General features: G+C 50.5%; 1 protein-coding gene across 1 annotated transcript in view; it reads left to right on the forward strand.

Annotated features, from left to right (window-relative positions):
• The first annotated feature begins 416 nt into the window (after positions 1-416).
• The window catches only part of DNER (delta/notch like EGF repeat containing), a 185,489-nt gene continuing 168,122 nt past the window's right edge, over positions 417-17,783 (forward strand). Inside the window, exon 1 of the mRNA XM_087819363.1 lies at positions 417-695. Within this exon, the coding sequence (XP_087675489.1) occupies positions 417-695 (279 nt within the window). The remainder of the gene's footprint in view (positions 696-17,783) is intronic.

The following is a 17,783-nucleotide window of genomic DNA, read 5'->3' on the forward strand; positions in this document are numbered from 1 at the left end:
CCTGCCGCGGCCCGCACGGACCCTGCAGCCCTGGCTCCCGAGCGCGCCCAGCTCCGGGCCCGGCCGCTCCGCCGCCGCTGCGCACTCCGCGTCCTTCTGGACACACCCACGGCTCTGACCGCACCTCGCGCCTGGGGCCCCGGTGGCCATTCGGCTCCTCCCGCCCCAACTCCTCCGGGGGAAGGGTCCCACGCCCCTTTCTCCCTCGCCCGCGCCCGCCCGGCGCCCCGCCCACAGGCCCCGCCCACAGGCCCCGCCCCACAGGCCCCGCCCGCCGTTGCCCGGGAACCACGGTTCCCGCAGCTGCAGGAGGCGCCAGGCCCCGCGGAGCAGCCCTTGTCGCCGCCGCCGCCGCCACCACCGCCGCCGCGCCCCGGCTCCACTCCCGCTCCGCTCCCGCGCCCACTCGGCCAGCCATGCGGTCCCGCCGCGCCCCGGCGCCCGCAGCGCAGCTGCCGCCCGCGCCCGCCCTGCTGCTGCTGCTGCTGCTCGGCGCGGGGCCCCGCGGCGCCTGCCTGGCCAGCCCGGTGCCCGCCGCGCCCCCGTCCGCCCCGGGGCCGTGCGCCGCGCAGCCCTGCGGGAACGGGGGCGTATGCACCCCGCGCCCCGCGCCCGGCCCTCAGGCCCCCGCTCCCGCCGGCCAGCCCAGCTACACCTGCACCTGCCCCGCCGGGGTCTCGGGCGCCAATTGCCAGGTGAGTGGACGTGGCGGCCGCGGGGCGGGGCGCTAGCCCCGGACCCGCAGCCCCTCGGAGCGGAGCTGGCCGCGAGCGCTGCCCGGCGCCGGGCTCCAGCGCGCCGGACACTCGCGCTCCCGCCTGGGGAAGGGGCCGGACCCGGCCTCTCGGTCCGCGTAGCGCGGCCCCTGGCTGACCTTGCAGGCGCCACGTCCCTGCCCACCCGGGCTCTCGGGGCGCGCGGCTCCAGGGCCTGGCCGCCACCCAGCCCCGCTACTCCTGCTACGACCACTGGCCACCAAGGGGCGCGCCCCTCGTTCCGGGGCTGAGCCCCTCTGCAGCCGGAGCGTCCCCCGCGGAGTGTCCCAGGTCCAGGTGGCCCCGCTCCCTGCCCCCGAGGCCCCGTGTGTGTCCAGGGTGAGGGGTACGGGAGGCGGGTGGTGGCGGCCCGGCGCCTGGTGGTCGGCGCTTCCTCGAGGGCCCCGGCGGGGCAGCCGGAGGCCCAGAGGGCAGCCGCCGCCGCGCGGCCTGCGGCCAGCCCTGTCCGAGCCTGGGAGGGGTGCTGCACGGCCCGAGGCGTTCGAGGGGGCTTCGCGCGTGGGGCTCGGTGGGTCGCCCTCGCGGCTGGACGCTCCTCGGGGGGCGCGCCCTGGAGAGCTTCGCGGAGGCGCGGGGCGCGCGAGGGGCGGCCCCCTGCTGCCCGCGGGCTCGGGCTTCCCAGGGAATTTGGCAGAAAATGATGGATGAGGCTGGATGACGGGTGTGTTAAAGCTCCGTGAGACCCATTAACCTGTTAACATCGACGTTTTTCAGGATCGGCCGTGCCGCGTGTAGAATCTCCCCAAGTCTCTTCCAGGGCGGGGACAAATAATGACTTTATCTAAAATGATTACATTAAGTCAAGTGAATGTGAAATGTATTTGGCAGCAAATGCTTTCTTTCTCACATTTGGAGTGCGGGAGTTTGTTTCATATACATTTGATACAATGTTGCGAGTTACTTTGAGGATGGTGGAGGAAAGTCCACATGCGCTGTGATACCATAGGGTGGGATAGGATGGGACAGGATGGGACAGGATAGGACAGGATAGGACAGGATAGGACAGGATAGGTTTTTCATGTTTAAAATAGAGGGGGAAATGGGATTGAGAAGCTTGACCTTGGCAGCCAGGATTATTTTGTTGTTAGGAGCAGATTGTCCTCCTGAATTTATCGTGGTTTTTTTTTCAGTCTGTGTCATGCTCTTTGTTAACTGGTTCCAATGAGCTTTAATTTTGTCTAAGGGGCTGCTGCTGCTGCTGCTGGTGATGCTGCTGCTGCTGAGGATAGGATGTGATATGACCATCTGGGGGGGGGGGCAGACATGATGACTCTTCAGGGAAATGCCTGTTGGAGTCGTTTTCACCATTAGGACAAAATCTTGCTCACCAATTTCCCATTGTTGATCGATGACTTATCTTACTTTGCCCGAAGAAATAAGTTGCCAGAATGCTTCTCTCAGATGTTGTTCCATTTCCATGGCCGAGTTCCCTCCTTGAAAGAGACGGAAGATTCAGAGTGTAGTGGGGACGGACGAGTGCACAGCAGCTCCAGCGCCTGGGGAGCAAGACTGGACACTGGGAATTTCACTCCACTCGGAGATTTGTTTTTGTGACTCTAAAAATAGATCTAAGCAATCGTAGGGAAAGGCAACGACCTCCCCAGTGCTTCCTAAATGTGGCTAACGGAGAAGCATAGCATTTGCTGTCCCCAGTAGTGGTTTGAAATACAATGCAATTCATTCAGAAAAGAGTCATGAACTGATGCATAAATATTGCAGAACCAGCTGCTTCCAAACAGATCCGGTTGCCCGGGCAGCTCCCACCGAGGCCATCTTGGCCGTGCGGATGCTGCCCACCTGAGCGGAGGCAGAGCTGGGTGTCCCGAGCCCGAGCCCGAGCCCGAGACAGAGCCCTGGCCGCTGTAATTCTAACGGGAAAGCGTAGCAAATTCGGAACCCGATCCGGCTCGGTTACCCAGAAGGACTTGACGGAGATGATTCAGAGCCTTATAACCCATGAAAAATTGATGCCTGATCATTTAAATTTAACCTTTCGTGATTTTGCAATATGCTCGAGACTTAGCGTTTCCGTGGGGGCTGCAGGGCCATCTCCATACAGACATTGCACAGGGAGAGACAAACCCTACGCACACCCTGTCACAGAGAAGAGAAAGGGATGTGGCCGCTGCTGAGTGTGACTGCTGCCGCGGAGGCGAGTGCTCGGGGGACACGCTGGAAAGGAGCTGTGCCTGTGTGGAGGACACTCCCTGACACAGCCAGCGTCACCCCACCCCAGCTGCGGGCAGTAACGTTGGCGGCGGAAACGTTAGAGCCAAACTCCGAGACCTCCCGCCCGCCCCTTGCTCCCTTCCTCCTGCGGCCGGTTGAGGCAATCATAAACCACTAACGGGCTACAGGGATCAGGGCTGCCTTAGGGATTCTCTGCCTGGCTGTGGGTGGCCCCGCAGTGCTGCCTGTTTCACCTGGTGACAGGAACTCTCAGGATCTCAGAACTGGGGTCCCGGGGGGCTGCGTGAGTTTGCGTGAAGCGCCGAAGTTAAACCTGTGGTGCCGGGTCACCTAGACGGACCCAGCCCCGTTTCCTCATCTCGGAGATGGGCCCCGCCTCCCCGCGGTTGGAATGAGTCTGATTCTGTGTTTTGATGTTTGACAGCTGACAGCTTCTGGGCCCCCCCCACCCCCCTCTGCCCCAGGTCTAGACGAGCTGGTACAAAGCCTCGGAGCTCTTTTCTTTGGTGCTGGTGAGCGGTTCATGCATGTAAGCCCAGGCCATGCTAGGCGGCCCCCTCCCGCCTCTGTAGCCCCCCAGCCTCCTTCCCTGCCCCGGGAGCTGCCTGCTCGCCCCAGGCAGCCTCATTATGGGAGCAAGGAACCTCCTCATCCCGGGTGGCGTGCGTGTGGCGCTTTCATGCTTGACATCCAAACCGAAATCTAAGTGGGTGACCAGCCTGTCCGGTGGGGCGTCCGCAGCAGGGTTTGGGGCCTGTTGCATTAATTGAGCACCGTGTGGGGGTGCCTCCATAAACGCCGCCTCTTCTCCGTTTCTTTCTAAACGTGTGCTCACACATTCCGTGCGCTCATTACCTGGCTGACGGGGGGACAACAGGTATCCTGCTGTCCCTGTGTCAGGCGGAGAAATCGAGGCTCATTTTGACTAAGGGGCTATTCCAAGATCTCACGTTTTGACACTACCTTAAAAATCATACGACACTTAAAATAAATCTAGTCTAAGTTCTCTAACAGTGATTTTCAACCTATTTCACTGCAGAGCCCATAAACTACTGAAATTCTGGAGCACACCAAAAAATACATTAGATTTTTTGCCAATCTGACAAAAAAAAAAATAGGTATAATTTTGATGCATCCACACTGGGCAGCTATTTTTGTGCTGGATGTTGTCATTTTTTATCTGACAATCTAAGGGGAAAGAGGTCAGTGCCCCTGACTAAATAGTCAGGTGTTGCACGTTTTAAGAATTCTTGCAGCACGCGGGGTGAAAATCGCTGCTCTAACACGTTTAAACATAGCGACTCGCGGGGGTTCGGTGGAGTCTATGTGGAAACCTAAGCTACAGGGACAAAGTAGTGTCGGTGACGGTGGTGGCGGGTAACTCTTCTCAAGCACTTGCCATGTGCCCGTCACTCACTGTTTTAGGGGCTGGACAGACGTAACCGACCAATTCTCGCAGTGTCCCTTGAGCTGGGTGCCGTCACCGTCCCGTTTTACAGATTAAGTGCCGAAAAGTTGAATGACTAGCCCAAGGTCACACTGCGAGTAAGTGGGAGAGCTGGGATTTGAACCAGGCTTGATTAGTGGGCCGAAGTCCAGCCCCGGCCCTGTCATTTTTAGCTTTGTGACCTTAAGTCAGAGCGATAATCTTTTGTGTCTTATCAGTCAAAAGGTCACGAAGTGACTCCCGAGTCTGATTTTGCTTGAAAGCACCGAGCTTGTGTGGCTGTGCTCAGCTGGAGTAAAATGCCACAGGAGTGACAGACGCAGCAGATTCTCCGTTACACTTACCAAGCAGGACCTTCATCTCGGAGTTAGAACTCTGGGCCCTAGTTGCATTTTGACACGCAAATGGACAATAAATAAAAGAAATATAAATATATCTGATGGGTTTGAGAAAATGTCCACTTTTTAAAAAATTGAGGCTGTTCTTCTTGACTTCCTGGCTCATTTGGGGAAACAGACAGATACCAGAGTGGCCGCTGCTGGGCCAGCTTTCCTCTCCTGGTGGCCTCGCTTCTGTTGGGCCCTCCAGCCAAGGTAGGGATTCTTTAAACCTGTATTATTTTGTTTGTAAAGCTTTTTTATTTTAATGAGATAATTCTTTGCTAGATACTCAAAGCTGGCAGATACCTGTTTGTTTTTTCATTTCATGTTCCCTGGGAGTCTTAGCCTTTGGGATTATAATGAAAATGTGTCACTTTCTGCACTTGGAGGAAAAAGGAGCCAGTGCAGCTGCCTTTTGTGCGAGTTAATTTCACTCAGCTAATTCTGTAATCCTCTTTTTTTTTAAAAAATATATTTTGATTGATTTCAGAGAGGAAAGGAGAGGGAGAGAGAGAGAGAAACATCAGTGATGAGAGAGTCATTGATCGGTTGCCTCCTGCACACCCCCGACTGGGGATCGAGCCCGCAACCCGGGCATGTGCCCTGACTGGGAATCGAACCTTGATCACCTGGATCCTAGGTCGATGCTCAACCGCTGAGCCACTCCTGGCCGGGCAATCCTCTCTTCTGATTAAATTTGCTAACTTGAAACAATGGTTCTACTTCAGATGAATCCATTTTTAATTTTATTTTATTAAATATTTTTTGTAGTTTTCTCAGGGTTTTTTTTATTGTTGACCTTATTACAGTGCCTCCTCCCCCCCTTGCCTCCTTCCACCCAGACCGGCCCCTCCCCAGATGAATCCACTTTAGATTGAAGTTTGCTAATGAACAACAACAAAGAATTCTAGTTCTTTGCACAGCATCAGCCTTAGTGGGGTTTTCACACACTCACACTCACACACACACACACACACACACACACACACACACACACACTTCGCACTGTAATATGTGCAAAATGTCCAATACTGGCTGAGATGTCAAGTGAGAGACATTGCTTCTCTCTGGCCTTTGCTTTAACTCTTGGTCACCTTGGGAGAGGAACTGAATGTCCTTCAGCCTCACTGTTCACATCTCTAAGGTGGGCTGACACTGCTTGTCTTATTTTCCGTATAGAAAAGATGCAGTTTGTAAGTGGGGACAGAGTGCGTTCTTTCCAGTAAGTGTAAGGAAGTACGGGAGAATGAATTTTAAATCATTTTGGGAAAAAGTAAAATGCTGCGCAAACACAAGGCCTCCTGAGCAAGTGGTGCTTCCTGGTAAAATGCCGGGCCAGCAGCTCTTCGGCGTCCGATTGTTCTCCGTCACTGAACAGACTCAGCTTGTCCCTACTGGGGTGAGTTAGGCCGCGACCCAAGTTTAAAAAATGGAAAAGTCAATGTATTAAAATTTTGATAAATGTGTATTTCCTTCTATTGTAACATAAATAATTTCTCGGGACATTCTCAGTGACTTCCAGTTTTCCTGCGACATGAATGGAGCAGCCTGGTCCAAGTCCTGGTAACAATTTTAATCAAAGAAGGAAGCGGCTGCTTCTCCTGGTTATTAAAGTGGAGCAGTTTTCCTACGTTATTTATATGCTGCATTCTTAGGAAACATCAAATTCCCGGCGTGGCCACCTGACAAGTGCATTTCTGTCCTTAGCTTCTTTTCTGAAGCTTCTCATGTGACTCGGTGCCACCCGAACGGTTTGTCCGCGCCTCACGTCACAGGCGTCACGCGGAGGGAGGACCGGCCGCAGCTGAAGGGTGTTGGCCTCAGGAGGCAGAGGCCCGGCTGTATTTTTAGATCTTGTCACTCATTCATGGGCAGCTCTGGTCAGAGTGCTTGACCCCGAGGCAGGGACTACAGCAGTTGCCTGCAAACAGAAAACCCAGCAGCACAGCTGAGTTTTATGGACAGATTTTCTTTATATTCCCCCTCCTTCCCCTGGCTGCTGACTGGGACCGTCTGGGAGCTTTACCCAACGTGAACGTTTGGGGGTGAGCGTAGAGGTTTAAAATTCCCGCTCAGGCATTACAGGCTTGTCCCAGCTCTTTTTCTGGTCAATCCTTACCAGAGGATGCTCTTTCCATTGATTTTCCGAGAGAGTAGAAGGTAGGGGGTGGAGGGAGAGGAGAGAGAGAGAGAGAAACATCGAGGTGAGAGACACATCAATTGGTTGCCTCCCGAACATGCCTGGACTGGGGCCGGGGATCAACCTGCAGCCCAGGTACATGCCCTTGACCGGGAAACGACCCCACGACCCCTTGGTGCGCAGGGCCCACGCTCTAACCACTGAACCGCCCCAGCCAGGGCTTCTTAACCCCAGTTCCTCATCCGTAAGTGAGGCGGGTGGAAGGATTAAATGAGCGGCTAGTAAGGGCCCTGGCGCAGAGTCGGCCCTCTGCCCGCACCAGCTGCCGTCTTTATTCAAGTGGACACGGTTCTCCACTTTGTGGCTGGGGGCCTCACCTGGGGTCCCACAGCTTGGCGACAGGGTTGGGCGCCTGGGCCCGGGGCTGTGGCCTTTATCACAGTGCTGTGCTCGCCTCCGAATGCGCCCCGGTTCTGACTCCAGAGTGAGCCCAGGGACCACAGAGGAAGGAGGGGCGCGGGTCCCAGTCCCTGCAGCGCCGCGCCTGTAGGGGTGCTTCAGGGGTGAGTTAGGTTTTCTTCCCAAGCAGCGGGAACAGGCACGGGGCTTGGGAACACGAGCGAGGCCTGGAGCGATGAAGTGGCACCGGGACAGAGAGGGGCCCGACAGAGGACGTGCCCGCTGTCTTCGCAGCTTTGGGGTCCCGGGCTCACACTCGCCTGCGGCCCTGTTCGTCTGAGGGAGCGTTTGCAGTTACTGCCGGGCTCCAGGGGCAGGTGGAAAGTCCTTTCTAAGAGGCAGTCTGTGCGGGAGGTGAGCCCGCAGGAGAAGGGCGTGGTCCTGGCTCCGCAGGAACCTGCATGAGTCTGTGGGAAACCCGCCCAGTGAGGGACAGCCCGTGAGGACGGTGGCCACTTTCCCGCAGCGTCCAGGGCGGAGTTCCGAAATATGTATGTGGAGCAAGATCCCATCCTTAATCTTCAAACAGAGTAGAATACTAGAGCAGGAAAATTGGTAAATATATCCCCAGTGTGTTATGTTAGGGAGGGACCGTGGGAAGAAAACCAAACTCTAACTTCAAACTAACCCCCCTATCGTTGCTTAGACAGGACTTTTAGGCTCTTATTATTTTTTTAAATTAAGGTATAATTTACATATAGTAAAGTTTACTCCGAAAAGCCTTCAGTTCTATGAGTTTGTCCTACAGTGTGTAACTATCACCACAATGAAGATACAGAGCAGCTCGTCACCGCCATAAATTTCCTCGTGGCCCTCAGAGTAAACCCTTTCCCCAGCCCCAGCCCCAGCCCCTGGCTGCTACTGGTTTCATTTTACTCATTTTTGGCATAAGAGTATCCAGCTGTTCCAGGAGCATTTGTTGGCGAGACTGTATTTCCACTGAATTATCTTGGTAACTTTGTTGAAGAGCATTTGCCCATGCACGGGTGGACCTATTTCTAGACTCTCTTCTATTCCATTGACATTGTATAGCGATCCTTTTGCCAGCTCCACACCATCTTGACTACTGCAGTTGAATAGTAAGTCTTGAAATCAGGTTGTGTGAGTCCTTGATGCATTTGTTCTCCCTTCCTCCCTCCTCCCCAGTTGTTTGGACATTCTAGATCCTTTGGAACTTGCTTTTTCGAATGGCATAGAAGGGAGGTGGGGACACACAGTTCTCCCAAGCACATGTTGAGATGACAGGAAGGAATGCCAAACATCAGGATAGCATTTCACACCTAGACAGGAATTAGGCTACTTAACCTGGAATCGATAGATGGGTTTAAGAGTACGTGGATGTCCTGAGATGCCAAATTCTGTATGTGTATGTTCTTCCGGGGATGGCTCACAAGTTTCCTGAGATTCTTAAAAATGTCTCCCACCAATAAAAGGACCTTGGGAGGGAGGAAGAAGCAGCTGGTTGAATACATGGGGGACTCTGGGCATGGACCAAGGCATGGACAAGAGCCTGGGACCACAAGGTGTCCCCAGGATAGGGGTGCCACATAAAATCCAGGATGCTCAGTTAATTTTGAATTTCAGATAAACAATAAACTTTTCTTCCTATATGTCCCAAATATTGTGCATTGTTTTTCTGAAGTTCAAATTTAACTGGGAATTCTGTATTTTTAATGTCCTAAATTTGGCAACCTTACCCGAGAGGCCTAATTCCTGCTCCGATTCCCCACTTTGTTCCGAAGGCTTCATTAATGACACTTTAAATTCTTGCCATATAATTACAGAAGGCAAATTTTATTAATCTGCATTTAAAATATTAATCTACTTCATAGTTCTATACCTTTATGGGCAACGGTCAAATTTGCGTTAGGGCATTAAAAACCTGTGAAAATATGATGAAAGCAGTCCATCCAGAAGCTTACCTTACCCTCCCTCCACCTCATCTGCTAATCTCATGCCTGTGCAGTAATTATTGCTCACATTTTGGTGTGTAGCTTTACAATTTTCTCTCTCTACATAGAAACAAATACGAAGCACACATAAGTACTCATATATCATGCAACTATTTTATGTAAAAATTAGATCATTCTATGCATACTGTTCTGCAACTTTTTTCTTAATCTTTTGAACATATTACCATGTCTTAAAACAGAAAGCAAATCCATTCTTTTTGATGGCTGAATAATATTCCACTGTGTATTTATGTAGTCAGTCCTACTGAAGCACAGTGTTTCTTCCATGATAAATAATGCTGTGATGACCACTGATATATGTATCACATACATACAACGACATGTGTGTGTGTATATGTATATGTATATAAAAAGTTACATACATTAAGCATTCTAATAAATTTTGCTTAATTGGCATTCAAAAAGGCTGAACAGCCCTAGCTGGATTGGCTTAGTGGTTAGACTATTGGCCCGTGGACTGAAGGGTCCTGGATTCGAGTCCAGCCAAAGGGACGTACCTTGGTTGCAGGTGCGATTTCCGGCCCTGGTTGGTGTTCAAGTGGGAGGCAACCAACTGATGTGTCTCTCTCACGTCGATGTTTCTCCCTTTCTCTCTCTCTTCCTCCCCTTCCACTCTCAGCAATGGAAAAAATATCCTCAAGTGAGGATTTTAAAAAAAGGGCTGAACATTTTTGCACATTTACTAAGAGCATAAGATAATGCCTGTTCACCCACATTTTTGTCCATAGTGGTCTTCCAGAATTTAATTTGTTTTGTGTGGTAATTGAGGGCTAAAACATGGTATCCGATCGGATCTCTTTGCATTTTTGAAATTAGGAAAGAGGGAGGCTATTTCTTTTGATTCGCCTGTTCTTACTTTTGCCTAATTTTCTTCTGGGCTGCTCATTTTAACTTACAGATAGGCAGTAGCCCTTTTTTAATGAAGAAAATCAGCCCCTTGTCCTTTGTATTATAAGTGTTTTTCCCTGATTTCTCCTTTGTCTTTGGACTCTGCTTACATGCATTGTTGTGCTCTTTAGAAGCTTATTATTTTTGGTTCTTATTTAGTCAGGTTCATCCATGGGGCGGCCGATAAATTTTAATTCAAGCTCTCGTGTTGATACCAATACTGTGCTTTACAGTGTTTTGAGAATTACTTGATTTGAGCCAGGAGTTTGCTTTTGAAGAATCCTGTGTTGGCCAAGATGTGTATTGATAGCACCGGTCCTATTTGCTCCTTAGGATGTACAATTAAATGTGGCCCCGGTTTATGCCATTTTCAGAAGGGTTGGCATAGATTTTCTGAATCATATTTAAATGTGTGTAATTTATCTTGACTTTTTCTGAGTCTGGAACACTATAACCATTTTATTAAGATTCTTCATTTATTTTTGCAAAAGACCTCAGCACATTTTTTCTTTAATAATTGGCATGGGTTCTTCAGTGTTTTGTTAGAATCACCAAGTTAATTTTAATGGCATTATTGGATAATAGAGCGTTTCTTAAAAGTTCTTGATGCTTAATGGTCTGATTTCAAAGAATGTCTTCATCTGGGCTTGGGCAGAAAAAGTCTCATCTTAATATTCAGCAAAATGCAAATTTCCTGTTTGCTTTAATCTCCATATTGCATTTTTAGCTTGTTTCCCCTCGGGAGTAACCTCGTTTCTCCTGACCAAAGATACGTGGTCCTCTCTGTTCATTTTCAATCTTTAAAATTGGCCAGTGGTGTGTGTGTGTGTGTGTGTGTGTGTGCACGCAAAAAGGAATTCTTTTATTTCTATAGAAAAGCCTCATAATGAGAGAAATAATGAGAGCGAGAAATGAGAACTGATACTAGCATTTCTATGAGGCCTAAAATAAACTCTCAGCTGGAGAGCAGTAAATTTAATATTATTAGGTTTTTCTTTTACAAAGGCGAGGGGAGGCAGGGGGAATGGGGCAGGGGGTAGGGGGTTGGGGCTGTACTGACTGAAAGGGAGTCACTTTTCTTTCTCTTAAGGAGAGGAATTGTGATGATTATGTTCCACCTTAACGGTGTTTTAAAAAAATGATGTTCTGATGATGCTGGCGCCTTGTTAAAAAGTCCAGTTGGATTTTATGTGAAGCTCCCCCTGCTTCCTTCCCTCTCCTTCAGTGGACACTGTGCGTTTTGTGTGCTTAGAAGAGGTTTTCTTTCACGTGCGTCATGGGAATGGAGGGGTGGGTGGTAGGCAGAGGTTCACATTGAGCCCTTGACCCAGAGGTTCACTTTTTGGAACGTCTCTGGGCCATAATCTATCCAGTTTCCAGAACTGCCAGCTCCCTGATGGCGGCTTGATTTTGTTTTGGGGGGGTAGTGGTGGTGGTGTCTGTGCAGTAGGGACCATACTGAGCCTATAAACACCCAGTTCCCACTGCTTTCTAAACAGCACCGCCCCAATTGCAATCCCTGAGGACATTAACCAGGCCCAGTTGTAAGAACCAAGTAGCCCGGTGGTGGTTGCTAAGCAACAAATGATCTCCAGGCCTCAGCCCTTTTTGGCTCATCAGTGCAGGGGGTCCCACTCCCCAGCCCACTAGAATTTCTCATTTATACTGAGCTCATTAAAATCTAGCATTAGGATTGCTCTACATAAACCCACCTGAGCTAGTTCCTTAACAAACAAGTCAGCTCAGATGGTATTTCAACCACAGTGATTCCTGGGGAGCCTTCATTTCTCCTTGTGATGTATTGAATGTGCCTGTTGAATACCAGGGTCTGAGAGAAGGGGACTGAACAGGGTATCTGAAGGTCACCCTGCCAGATGCCAAGGACCTTTCTCAAACTCTGTGCCACCACTTATGATCTGGATGGCCTTGCATAATTTACCAAAGGTGAAAATGAAGAACAGAAAGGTTAAGTAATGTGGCCAAAGTCACACAGTAAGTGGGAGCTGAGCAATAAACCAAAGCAATCTGGGCTGCCTCCACCGTGCTATAGCTGTCTGTTTTGCTTCGGTGCTGGCCAGGGCACTTGCAGGATCGCCACTGCCCAGCTCCCAGTCACCTTGTGAGATTTAGCAGGGGGGATCCTTTCCGACTCACCAGGCATGCTCGAGTCTTTGCAGCTATGCCCCTGGGACTCCCACTGCAGCACTCATCTGTAATAGGCTCTGTGTTAGAGCCCAGGGCAAACTGATAGTAGGAATTAGTTCAGAAGGAAAGGAGTTCAACAAATGGTGCTGGGAAACTGGACATCCACAGGCAGCAAATAAATAAGAAGCTGAACTCTTACCTCGCACTACACAGAAAAATTAACCCAAAATGAACCAAAGACATAAACGTAGGAGCTAAAACTATAACACTCCTAGAAAACGTAGGGGAAAAACTTCTTGATATTTGACTTGGCTGTAATTTTGGATATGACATCAAAAGCACAGGCAACCAAAGAAAAAAATAAATTGGACTTCATCAAAATTGAAAACTTTTGTATCAAAGAACAGTATCAACAGAGCGAAAAGGCAGCCCTTGGAATGGGAGAACTATCTGCAAATTGTATATTAGAGAAGCAACTGATATCCAGAATATATGAAGAACTCCTAAAACTCAATGACACAAAACCAACACAATTCAATAATGGGCAAAGGGTTTGAATAGACATTTCCCTAAAGAGGATATTGGAATGGTCCAAAAGCATCTGAAAAGATGCTCAACACTAGTCATTAGGGAAGTGCAAAGCAAAACCGCAGCGGGCCTGGCCTGTGTGGTTCAGTGGTTAGAGCGTTGGCCTGCAAACTGAAGGGTTGCAGGTTCAATCCCGGCCCCAGTTGGGGCGAGTGCAGGAGGCAATCGATTGATGTGTCTCTCTCACATCCGTGTTTCTCTCTCTGTCTCTCCCTGTCTCTCCCTGCCTCCTCCCCCTTTCCCTTCACTCCACTCCCTCTAAGAATCAATGGAAAAATATCCTCAGGTGCAGATTAACAAAACCAAACCAACCAACCAACCAGCAGCGCACAGTGAGATACCCTGTATGTCCACTGGGATGGATCTTATTAAAACAAACCACCAACCAGCAGGCGTTAGTGGGGATGTGGAGAAGGCGGGACCTGTGCGTTGCCGGTGGGGATGCGAAATGGGCATCTGCTGTGGGAGTGGCTGGCGATTCCTCCAGAAATCAGCGCGGAATTATCAGAGCTCCAGCAGCCCCGCTTCCCAGTGTCAGCCCAGAAGACGCGAGCGCAGGAAACTGGACAGGCCGAGTCAGCTCAAGTGTCCCCGCCCGGTGACGAATGAGCAGGAGGCGGCGGGGACGCCCACCCAGTGGGACTGTACCCCGCCTTAGGGGGAAGGAAGTCCTGAGGCGCGTGAGAGCACAGGGCCCCGAAGAGGAGCACCTTGCCCTTCAGAAGGTCCTGACTCCAAATGGGGGGACGACTGGACTCCCTGTCTTCGGCAGGCCTGAATCCCAATTGCTCCCCCTAATCCAGTGGAGCTGCCATCATTTCTTTTTAATTTCTCAGCAGTTAGCAATCTGCTTGGGAAAATTCACATACCCCTGGAGGGAAAACTCTTCGCAAATGCTGGGTTTCCTTCTTATTTTTGAGCTGTCCCTGCAGTTTTTCACAGGCCTGCTAGCCATCCCTTATCCCATCCCCCAGTCTCTTCAGAGTACTTTATTTAATTCATTTAATTTATTGATTTTAGAGAGAGAGAGGAAAGGGGGGGAAGAGAGAGAAACATCGATTTTCTGTTCCACTTATTTATGCATCATTGGTTGATTCTTGTATGTGTCATGACTGGGGATTGAACCCGCAACCTTGGTGTATCGGGATGATGCTCTAACCAACTGAGCTACCCGCCAGGGCTCTTCAGAGAACTTGAAATAACAGTCACCCAGTTATTAGTTGTGCTCAGCAGGATTAGTCTGAATAACTAGGTCCAGCTTAGAGGAAACAAGAGTCTAAAATTGACGTTAACAAACAAGTCACTTAACTTGACTGCCGCCAAGTCGAGTGTAACGCATTCGTTCTTAACCCACGGGCATTGATAAAAGGCAACTTGGCCACATGATGAGGTATAACAAAATGTGCTAAAAATTGCAGTCAGAAATAAAATAGCAATTCCAAGCTGTACAGACCCCCCCCCCCCCCGCACGCTTGTGTGGGAAGAATCAATCCTATTATTTGACCTGTTTTTCCTTAACACTTGTCACCGTCTACCTACTGTAGGAGTGAGACTTTCATTGGGTCCCTTGTTTATAGTCTGTCTCCCTCTTGCTGGAACTTAAGCTCCACGAGGGCAGGAATCTTGGTCTCCTCACAATATAATCCATGCCCTTGGAAAGGACGTGCCCATAGTTACCAGTGTCAATGTTTGTTGAGTGCATGAGCGTGTGGTCCTGGAAGGGCAGAGCTGGCAGGAAAACTAGGCACTCACTTCAGCAATGGTTTCATCCAGGGCTGGCCCCATCCCGGCCCTGGCGCTAAGCAGACCAGGATGAATTAGGGGTGTTCTCGCCCTGTTATGATTAGGTAGGTGGGAGCACAGGCCCCGGCAGAATGAATGTCTTGTCCACAGCTCCTCAGATTGTAGACGAGCACAGGTCCCACCCATCGTTCCCCAGGTCTCTGAAGTAGCAGGAAACATCCCATCCGCCTCCATGAGTGGTTCTCAACCCTGGCAACATATTGGGTGAGCTCCTTGTGAGCCTTAACAATGCAGATACCTGGGCCCTGCTCCAGCCCCGTTACGGCAGACTCTCGGGGATGATGTCTGTTATCAAAGGCGCCCCCTCCCATCCCTGCCCCCCAGGTGATCTAATGGGCCGCTCTGGCCCAGGGTGCCGGCCCAGGCTGTTTCTGTTGGTCACACAACCATTTGTGTGTTTTTCCTTCCCCTTCCATGAGAAATGAGACCCCCGCTCCACTTCTGGAATGTCAGTGTCCCTTTGCTTTCTTGGCCGAGAGCTTGGTTTGGTTTCTTACTTTATTACTGGCTCCACTCCAAGAAGGGAGCCTTGCCTGAGCAGCGTGGACGGCGACGGTCGGCAGTGACCAAATCCACGCTGCTGAGCCTGTTGCTGTCCTGTCCTCATGTTTATATGTCTGCGGGCTTCTATGACACTTATCCAGTCCCCTCACTCACTGCACCCAGGGGCCTGAGTCTCGGCTCTGTGGCCTCGAGCAGGTTACTTAACGTCTCTGAGCCTCGTTTCCCGCATCTGATCAGACCTAACCGAGCGTACGTCTTGCGGTCGCCGTGAAGGCCGCGGCAGCGCAGGCGGGGTGCGGGCACGGGGATGCTCTGAGCCGTCACTTGCCGTCTCCTCTCTGTCACCAACACCTTTCTGCCTCCGTAGGAGAGAACTTCCCCATTTCAAAGAAAACGAATTTCCCGGTGCATGTTGCTTTAATGTCTGTAGGAAATGGATTCAAATATTTGTAGAATCATCGGATGTGTTTCCTACGAGGCATCTAAGGACACACTTTTCCTGGTTCTTTTAGACTGGGCCCCTCGAAAAGCTGGAAAAACAGTTTATTTTCACTCATTTTTCTCTGCAGAGGAATAAATTAGTGACGATGAGTTGTTTTGTCTCTGTCACCCTGTGTTGAATTTAAATGAGAATTGTTATAGTGGAAGGTCAGTTGTCTTCACACTAACGCCCGAAGGTGTGATTTGTGGTTCACTAGTCTCATCGGTGGGTGCGGTTCTGGCCTCTCTTGGTGAATGGAGATATGTCATAAGACCAATATTATGGTATAAATGAAGCATTTTGCGAGGGCCTACTTGACTTGTAATGATCTCCCTCAAGACTAGAGATTGGATCCCTTGCTTTGCTGTGTTTCAAATTTTAGTTTTTGTTGCTAGAGAGAAAGCGGGGTATTTCTTACATCGCCTGAGTCAGATCGGTTGGGTTTTGACTAGTAATTCCCTGTTTGCATTATTTGCTATAGTTCTTGACAAATGATTAATAAACATGACACATTCTTGTCCCGCATATGTTTCTTTGGGGAAATTACTGGAGGGAGTTGGCTGCGTGGTTGACGACTTGGTTGATATCTGAGAGTGGAGAAGAAACTTTAACACGGGGGTTGATCATTTGGAAGATTTACTTGGAAACATTCTGAGACTACAAGGACCCACAGAAGGGAAATAAGCGCAGCCTTCAGATACAGCCACTCCAGTCACACTTGCCCAGGCGTGTTGCCTGTAGGAACCTGCATCTGAACGAAAGAAGAAACTTTTACGTCTTGGTACCAGGGTGTGTGCTGGAAAGGGTTCGAGATGGGGAAGCAGGGCAGCCTCTGTGGTTAGCTCGCAGCAGAGCTGTGGGCAAATCGCCGAACCTTTCTGGGACTGAGGTCACATCATCTCAGTGATGGAGATTTGCTTTCAGGTTCTCCAAGCTCCCCTTGAAACTGCAATCATTTCAACAAACTGAACCACCAGGCAAAATAGAGACACTCATAGGTCGAGAGCAGGTGGACAGCTCTGGTGGGGGTAGTGCCTTGGGGGAAATGTGGAGGGATTGAGCAAAGAAGAGAAGAGAGAGAGAGAAGTCATGACGTGGACGGCAGTGTGGTGGCTGCGGGGGGTGAGTGGAGGTGGGGAGGGCAGAGGGGATAAATGAAGATGGGAAAAAAGAAACTGTGATCATTTCAAAGGTAGGAGCTCTTAGAATTGTCGCGTGGAGCGAGAGGGCCTTTGGCGGTGTCTGCCCCGCTCCACTCCCCCCGTGAAGGGCGTGTGCGTGTATGTGTACATCCTTTCAGGGTGAAGGAGGGGCCAAGGGACTTTCCGACTGGTAGACGGTGGCATTTGCTCTCATCCGATTCGAGTTCACTGGGTCCGACCTATTTTTCTCTGGCTCGCTACTCTGCCAGGTGGCATCTCCAGCGCTTTCCAGTACGCGGATCCGAACACTGTCATCTTGCTCCCTGTCGGCGCACTTTCAGGCCAAGATGAATAGTGGGAAGAAACATACTTTTAAATGTTTAGGCATTGCACCCATTTAAAGGGCTTTTAACAGGAGAAACAGCTCTAAGCTTTTTACTGTAGGAAAGCAAGGCTCTGGAAAGTCACCTGCTCTGTGGCTTTGGGAGAAGCAAGGTAGGGATCAGCTAACTCTCTCCGTGGTGGGAAAAGACACCTTTCCCCAGGGCCCAGGAGGGAAGGGGCGAAGGGCTCCAGGACCAGAGGCACCACAGGCTAAACGTGTACTTGCTGAGCCCAGATTCTTGAATCTATTTTAAATATGTGCTCAGGTGACACAGGCTTTCTAATATCTCCTAGGAGCCAGTCTTTTAGATTAAATTCTCTCATGTGTTATTAAAGGTCATAGTCCTAGAAATATGATATTTCATTAAGGATTCCCCTTGCTGCCCGGAAGGTCAAGATCCTAAGGAGATTCAAGTCTACCATCTAGTGGCACCTGCCACAAACTACAGAGATAGGATCCCGGGAGCCCAAAGCTGGTCCCTG

Source organism: Miniopterus natalensis, chromosome 8, assembly GCF_054644295.1.
Source record: "Miniopterus natalensis isolate mMinNat1 chromosome 8, mMinNat1.hap1, whole genome shotgun sequence".
In the NCBI taxonomy this organism is placed as follows: domain Eukaryota; kingdom Metazoa; phylum Chordata; class Mammalia; order Chiroptera; family Miniopteridae; genus Miniopterus; species Miniopterus natalensis.